The 8,985-nt window shown below is 36.3% G+C and overlaps 1 protein-coding gene across 1 annotated transcript; it reads right to left on the reverse strand.

Moving 5' to 3' along the window:
- Positions 1-1,239: 1,239 nt before the first annotated feature.
- On the reverse strand, positions 1,240-2,289 carry LOC106076664 (P2Y purinoceptor 2-like). The gene has a single exon (XM_013237480.2). It carries the CDS (start codon positions 2,287-2,289, stop codon positions 1,240-1,242), a length of 1,050 nt encoding a protein of 349 aa, XP_013092934.2.
- Between the last annotated feature and the right edge of the window lie 6,696 nt (positions 2,290-8,985).

The following is an 8,985-nucleotide window of genomic DNA, read 5'->3' on the forward strand; positions in this document are numbered from 1 at the left end:
GTAAATCAGCCTAAAGCCCTCGCGTCTATTTTCTTTAATACCAGCCCTCGGCCTCGTTCTCGTTACGTGTCAGGTCTTTCTATATTAAACAACAAACATTAGCACCATTACTATTTCTTTTAACTTTGATTGGCTCTTGGAAAAAAAAATCGATTTTGTCACTTGCTACCAAAATAGAGTTTCTAACGGCAATGTCGAACTGGATTTATAAAACTAATGGACCCATCATCGCTGCTAAACATTAAGTCACACGATCCAATCAATTAGCTATTTGATAATCGGACGGATGAATCAATTTGTCTCTGTTTACCGCAGTAACGGCCAGGTTTATATTTACTTTTACATTTCTCGAGAGATTAAGCAACGACCTAATGTATTTTTGAAACTTACTTTTAATCCACGGCTTAGTGCGGTTCGTCGATAAAGTGTTCCCACTAAATTCTTGCTAATACTTCAAGCCAAACCGAACTTCATGGCAAGTAGGACCCTCCACCCGACACACAAACGCACCAACCCCATAACTATAACTCTGACAATGCTAAGAAATGTGAAGAGTTTTCAAAGGAGAAGATAAAATTAGTGAAATGGTGGGGGTGGGGAGTTAGGGGGGTGAAATGTCTTTTCTATTCCACCTAAAACATAGACATTATTTTAATTTCTATTTAATTGTAGTTAAAGTGCTGAGTAATCAGTCACGTGATTTTTTTTTTTAAAGTCCGTTTGGAACAAGAAGAAAAAAAAGGACTGACTTGGCAAATATTTATGAAGATTCAACAAGTGTTAACTAAAATACAGAATTACAAAAAATAAATAAGTAATTTTTTCCAAGAAAATTTGGTCTCACAGTAGTGTATATGTTATAATAATAATAATAATAATCTTTATTGTCCGTATGGAAAATTTTTCTTACAATTTGAGCATTACACCAAACAAAAAACATTATAACTATAAGAAACCAAAGTTTATATCGGATAAGAATACTAGACAATGAAGCAGTTAAAATAGAGAACTATAAAGAACTTTTGTTTTCAAAGTCAATTCCTAACTATATTAAAATAATGTTTATGTTTAAACTATAAAAATAAATACTACATCATCGTAATTATTTTACTTTCTTCATTTGTCGTGATTGAGACAAAAGAATGTTGCTAATTAATTAATTGTATTATCAAGAGAATATAAAGTCAAAGCTCATACTTCGTTTTACTAATAACACTGATATGGTTAGGAAGAATAACGCTATGTATCTGTTTCTTTCTTAGCACAATAGCTGGTCATCAAAATTTGGCGAAAGACAGCTCTATAGCTAGAGCTAAAGTTAAAATAGATGAAGATACTAAAGGCCCCGTACGTCGCCGCTGTATAGTAAATGATGGCTCCCAGCAACATATGAAGATTTCCAATCTTATTCTGTGGGAGTTCCGGAATCAGCACCCTGGCCCAGCAGAAGACAATCTGCGGAAGTGCTGACACCATGTACAGACTCGCTAAGACCAAGATCATCTTGACCACTCGTCTCTCTTTGTTGGACAAGCCGTTGCTGCCAGCTACGTTTTTTCTCACCTTCATGTTGCTGACATTGCGAACTTTTGAAGACTTCTGAAGCCCTTTGTACATAAGAATAGCGCAGACGAAGATGACGATTTGGCAGATCGCGGCCAAAGAGATGCCAAACACAAAATCGTTGTACTGCTGAACGGCTATGTTGAGCTCTGAATAAACGGTTATTACAAGACTTGAATTGGTGTCAGAGTTCAACAGCGTGGTGAAATCAAAAGTGGACAGAAGTGGTAGGTAGTTAGCGACCATAAAAAGTATGATCGCTACTACTATCGATTGCCCGTGTATGGCGACAAAGGACGAGTTAAAATGCAGCGGCCGGGTGACGCAGGAGCAGCGTTCGATAGCGATGAACACGGTCAAGGCCGTGGAGAGGTCAACAAATGCCGTCCTGTACCAAGACAAGTAGATGACGTACGATGAGCTCTCGACGGTGCTGGACAGTATGTGCACGTCGCCTGCGAAGCCCGGGGTCATGGACGTGACGAAGAAGGCGCCCATGAAATCACTGCAGGACAAGCAGAACAGGGTGAAATTGACCCGCTCTTTCAGACCCTGCTTCACAAACACTGTGATGTTGACGATGTTTGAGACCATGCTCCACACAGTCAGGACAGCCGTGGCCACCAATCCAAACCAGATGTTAAAGAGAATTCTGGCATAGTCGGAAGTGAAGATGTCCCTTTTATTACTGTCAATGAAGCTGGAGTTGAAACCCTTCGTATCCATCTCTCAAGTCCTTTGTTTAGCAACTTCTCAACATTGGCACTATTGGTAGACAACACAGTCTTCTAAAAACACAAAAGTGCTGAAAATTTAAAAAAAAAAATAATTATTATTTATATAAGATGTTCTAACAATTAACCTTAGATTGCTAACAAAGATATCTATGAATAAAAATAAAACTCTGGTGCAGAGGCGTAATGAGAGGGTCAAGGAGGGGCACGATGCCCAGGGCTTCATCCTCGGGGGGGGGGGGGGGTGCACATGCTTAGAGGCGTCAAAAAATAAATAAAATTATTGTAGATATTTTACTTAGATATTACATATTTGGGTTATTTGTATTATATTATTATTAAATAATTTTCATTTACAAGCCTCTATTTCTATGTGACGTCCATGGAAAATGGGAGGGGGGCACCAATAAAGTTTCTTGCTCAGGGCGCACATTTTGCTCACTACCCCTCTGTTTTGGCAGCCACACACCTCGAAGCACTAATCACGTTTTTGTACAAGCAACCGCTTTTTGATATCAAACAAAATAATTAATTACCAATAATTACTTGACAAATTTTTTTTTAAAAAGATTTATGAATTGTTAGGTACAATAAATAATTGCTGCTTAGAACTTTAATTTGACCCGAAAATGCGTGACGGAGAAATAACGCGTTAAAATAATCTAATGGGACAAAACGCTACATATTAAGCCTTATCCGTGAATACTAAAGGACTAATTTGCTTTTTTCGTATCGAACAGAATACTTAATCGCCAGTAATGAATTGACTAATTGTTTAATTTTGAAAAAATTAATTCATGTCTTGTCTATGCCAACGAATAATTGTGCGAAGTTCCCGCTTGATAAGTGAATGGGTGTGGGAGAAAGTACAGAAATACAACGTGTGGGAGGGTGGGGGTCAGTCCGAGATGTTGCAACCTGGGGGAAGCTTAGACCACGTTGTCACGTCCCAGGTAGAGACATCGCAGGGCATTGCCTTCTATAACAAGGGCAGGATTCAAGTATGTGAAGGCCCCGGGGCAGGATATTTTTGGAGACCCCTACAATTTTTCGAAAGCTTTAATAAAGATCCACTTATGAATGGGACTACTTTTATCTAAAACCATGCTATGTTTTAGAAGAAAAAAACAGAGTTCTTGTACATTTTATCACATTTTCCTATTTAAAATAATATTTAATGTGAATATTTTAGTTTAAAAAGTTGAATACATTTGAGTTTGTGGAGGGTGAGAAGATACTTATAGAAAATTGGTGGAGATAAACGCCATAAGTTAATATGACATGAATCTAATATTCCTACTCAAATTTAAAAACAAAATGGTTTGGCTTTCGGGGAACTATTAATAGTTGTTGCACCAGTACAAAATTTCTTGTTAGACATTTATTTGAGAATGATCAAATCTGTAAATCTGCGTTTCTATTTGACCTAAACCCATACGGAAGTCAGAATGGTTCACTTCCAACTCGTAATTAATTTTCACTGTGAAGCAACTTCTTGGTCGAGGATGACCACGATCTAAGCTGTATATATATACTCGAAGATGGAGGTCGAGTCCAATCATAGTTTTGACATCCGGGGCACAAGTGGGTCATTTTGTCATGAGAAGTGATCTCATCGTCATTAGCATCTGTCCCTTGACTCGTCGTAAGGGAACTGTGACAGTTCGCGTAACCAAATCCCTCCACTTTTCCCGGTCAGCAGATGTTCTTAACAGGATATCAAGAGAGAGGCCGGTCCATTCTTTAAAGTTGTCCAGCCAGCTTTTCTTTGGATGACCCTTTCTTTGTGCTCCAGCCACGGTGATCACAAGCTTGTTATTCGCAATCCTCGGTGACGATATGGTAAATGACCTTTCAGACCATGCCATCTATAGGGTAGAAGATGTAAAGGTCATCTGTTTCCGTGGCCCACGGTCATGTGACCAGCACAACTAACAACCGCCTTACTTTTCTCAACTCATGTCAGGTACACATTAGTGTTCACCAGGATTCGAACCCAGGACCCTCCGGTTCGGATCCAATCGCATTACCACTCTGCCATTTCTCCTCCTACTTAGTCATTTAATGAAAGGAAAACATTTCTTCATTGGGGTCTTGAATTAGAGATTGGGCCTTTGCAAAACATTTATCTTATCTTATATAATACAAACGTTACTTCAAAAAAGAAGATAACTACGTCCTACGCGTCATGCATTTAGTCATGCATATTAACCAATGACTTAAATTTTGCCAAGTCACTGGTTTTCCTGGCTAGCTCAAGCAACACATTCCATGCTCTAATAGCACTAGGGAAGAAGGAGTATTTGTACAAATTTGTCCTAGCATATGGAATAAGGAATGTGTCTTTATCTTTGAGTCTTTCTGAGTATTTTATTACATTTTTGTTTTTGTATTTGAAGATTATGGTTCTGTGTTTTATGTATAATTGTTACTTTACTTTTGAGTTTTCTGTCCTGAAGGCTTTCTAAATTTAGTGATTTTACTAAAAGTGTTACTAAATCAATTAGATAATTATTCAATAACATCAGGCCAAGTTCACATGAAACCATATCTTCATAACAATCAGTTCACTGAATACATAGGAATATTTACAATGTAACAATTACATGAATAAATCTCCGTATCCTCCGTTGGTCGAACTAACAATATAACAGTATCGGTAATACTTTTATTACGATCACGGCTCTTCTTATTGTATCGAGATAGAGTTGTAATTCTTGATAGTTTGTAGTTCATAATTCTTGCTGAAAATACTGAAACCTGCCTTTTAATCCTTACATGAACGGGCCACTTCAGGGGGGGGGGCGATTTTTTAGTTTGTGTCACTGTTTCCAAACTGTCTTAGTAATATTGTTGCTTCAGTTGTTCTCCATGTTTCAGTACCAGACAGTAAGACTGCCTTGACATTAGTTGAAGATTCTTATTTTATTCTTCCTGGAGATGTGGGGAGATTTCCAGGTTGTTTTAGGTGTGTGAATGTCCCTTGTCTTAGCGTTGTTTTGTCTTTGTTATTTTGTTTCCTTTTTTTTTGGGCGGAATTCTGTCTCTTAGTTTTACAGATTTAATCTTAAGATTATAATTTCCGAGTGATTTTAGTTCTTGATAGTTTTCGGTACATCAAAATAGAATTTTGTCTTTAACGTCTGCAATCTAATAGTTTTAGGCATCTTTAGATAAAAGAAAACATTATTTCAATAAGATTACATACAGTCACTAAGTATAAACATCATCACTTTTTATATCCATTTTACACTAGTTTTTATTGGCAAAAAAAAATTAGAAACGCATTTTTTTTCCGTGTAGCTTTTTTTTTTTTTTAAATAAAGCATTGTTTAAGAATTTTTTTTAAAGTGTGACCTGTACAAAATAGAGCCGAAAATTAAAGTTAAGATGGAAAATATTTATTTACCAGTTTAAAATTCCGAATTTTTAAATCTTTCTCTATTGAAAACACAATGCAGACGACATAGCGTCTACAACACAGAAGAGTTACATTTTTTAAACTTAGATATGACTGTATCTTGGCGGGGTCTGTATAGTCAGTAGGAGAGAAATATGGATTCAGAGATTTTATAGACCGAGTTTGGTAGATGAGATTTTCTTTGCTTGGTGTCATATTCAAAACTATTTAGCTCCATTACACCATTAAAGCTGCCTAGGCAAGATCCGAGTCATCAGTAACGGAAACAGATCTGAGACGTCAGCGTCGATGGCGGCAATGTTATGGTTCAATGTTTCAGGTCTTCAAAGCCAGGTAGTTTACAGCGGTTAGAACTGTGAATCGAGTTTAAATGTCAGTGGACCAATATTCGTGAGCCCGCTATCTTTCGCGGTGTCTTCAAACGTCTGTGATCAGTTGTCATGGATACTAGAAGCAGAATTCAGAGATTTGGATTGGATAGAATTAAAACATACGAGTTTAAAAAAACGGCTTTAAAAATTAAGATAATTCACGGACGAATTTTTTTTTTGTTTTAAATCATTGAACTAGCGCAACATTGTGCTACTTTTATGACCAATAACTCTACTAAAGAAAGTCCATTTTTAAAGCTATTTCATCGCTATTCGTAATGTCGTAAAAGTTTCTTCCTCCAAAAATTATTACAATTTTAAAGATTTTCATTATAAAATATAGAACTACATAGAACGATAAAACTCATAAAACTATTTACTACCAAATTATTGACATGTTTTTTATTTTTCTACACAAGTTTGTTTTATCTCTTATTATTGATTTATAATTGTGTGTGTGATGACAATAAATAAGAGAGATAATTCATTTTTTTCTGCTTGCGTCAAGAATTATAGTTTTGGCAAACTCAAGGGCGGTAACTCAACATCATAAAAACAAATAGATGTACGTGTGTTTTGATTGTCTGTGTTTCTTTGCAATAAAAAGATTTTAATGGCTGTCGTGTGAATACTGGATCGATCAATGTCTATGAATTAAATACAATAAATTATGTTTATAAAATATGTTTTGCATAATATAATCATAAACTTCTTTGATATATGTGAAACACTTTAGTTATGGTATGGTAACCTCACTAGGTCTTTACCTTCCAATAGGTATAATTATACCAGTTATATATTTCAAGCAGAGCCGGTCTTAGGCCGCTGCAGCCTATGCGGTCGCGGTGGGCCCCGCGCTTTCATAGGCCCCGCGCTATTTAATTAAACCATTATAACTTATATATAATAACAAGGTTTCCACGGCCTCCCGAGTTTCAGGAAATTTCCCGAAATTATTAAAGTCTCATGAAAAACGGACAATATTGTCATATTTGGGGTGCTAAAAAAATAAAAACAGCATTGTGAGCTTTCATGTAATTAAAATTTTTGGCAAAGAATATTTTCTAACTACAATAATCTTAATTTTGACATTATGCTTATCCCTACCCAGACAAGGCCCCGCGCAATCCGTTTCACATAGGGCCCCGCAATAGCTAGGGCCGGCCCTGATTTCAAGTATCCACCATGAGTACAATGATATACCTGTACGTTTTGATGACAACAAAGATATCGCTACAGAAGAGTTTAGAGATCAAAAATATTAGTTGATACTTAGAGAGAAAGATGGTGACGAAGCAAATCAAATATAAAAGGGGAAGAACTCCAAATTTACAAATATATATATATATATATATATATATATATATATATATATATATATATATATATATATATATATATATATATATATATATATATCAATAAAGGAGAGGTTATTTCCCTTCTTCGATATCAAACAAAATTATTAGATGGCAATATTTATTAAAAGAATACGCATGATTCAATTAGAATCTTTTTTTTTTTTTGCTGGGTACAATAAATAATTGAGTAAAGTTTCAACTTGATCCGAGAATGGGTTTCTACAATTAAGATGTACAATTATCTAGGTGGAAAAACGTCACATACTTTGCTACATGACTTAATACTGGATGATTTATTTCCCTTTTTATATCAAACAAAATAATATATGAGGATGAGCGGTCAACGGTGACCAGTGACAGTACATGCCAGTTCGGCAAGCATCAGTGTCGTAAATATTACGCACACAAGTCACGGGCGAAAATGATCAACTGGAGTGGTCAAGATGGTTCGAGGCCAGTAGAGTGTGTCATAATCACTTCACTTCACGTTACCTTGCAATGTGACCAAGGCGAGAACGGTGTGTGAAGTCAGTGCGGAGACTAGGTTTTTGTAAAGACAGTGTTAATGTTGTTGCCAATTGCGATGTATTTGAAATTAAACTGACTGATTCTTTGGAGCCCTGAGTTGTGAGGTTTTTTAAGTTCGTTGTGTCGTGTGGTGGAGTTTGAAGAGAGCCTGAATAGTAGAAGAGACGTTACAATATATAATATATATATATCCAGCGAAAGAAACAATATTTTCCTTTTTTTACCTACAAAAATCGATTATCATTTGTTTGGTGCTTTTAACATTTAATAATAAAAAAAATGATCTTTACAGTATTTTTCAATGTGTTCTATTGATAGTCCTTAACATTAGCCAATATATATATATATATATACAAACGAAATGTACATAAAAGGGGGGGGGGGTTACGACGACGAAGGGAAGAAATATTAACCTTAGTTATCTCCCATTATATTGAGATAAAAGATTCAAGATTTCTAGTAACTGGGCCATATGAAGAGGTCATCAGGGCGCTAGAAGAAGAGACAAGAAGATGGAGGCATTGAAAGAGATGGGAGGGCAACATTAAAAGATGAGTCGTTAGGGCGACTTTAAAGAATGAGTCGAGAGGGCAACATTAAAGAATGAGTCGGAAGGGCAACATTAAAGAATGAGTCGGGAGGGCAACATTAAAGAATGAGTCGGGAGGGCAACATTAAAGAATGAGTCGGGAGGGCAACATTAAAGAATGAGTCGGGAGGGCAACATTAAAGAATAAGTCGGGAGTGCAACATTAAAGAATGAGTCGGGAGGGCGACATTAAAGAATGAGTCGGGAGGGCAACATTAAGGAATAAGTAGGAAGGGCAACATTAAAGAACGAGTCTGGATGGCAACATTAAAGAACGAGTCGGGAGTGCAACATTAAATAATGTTGGGAGAGCTACATTAAAGATTGAGTCTGCAGAGAAACATTAAAGAACGAGTTGGGATGGCAACATTAAAGAATGAGTCGGGAAGGCAACATTAAAGAACGAGTCGGCAGGGCA

This window comes from Biomphalaria glabrata, chromosome 15, assembly GCF_947242115.1.
Source record: "Biomphalaria glabrata chromosome 15, xgBioGlab47.1, whole genome shotgun sequence".
NCBI lineage: Eukaryota > Metazoa > Mollusca > Gastropoda > Planorbidae > Biomphalaria > Biomphalaria glabrata.

What these genes read in the sequence shown, in the direction of transcription:
- LOC106076664 (XM_013237480.2), bottom strand. Translation starts at nt 2,289, where the DNA reads ATGGATACGAAGGGTTTCAACTCCAGCTTCATTGACAGTAATAAAAGG.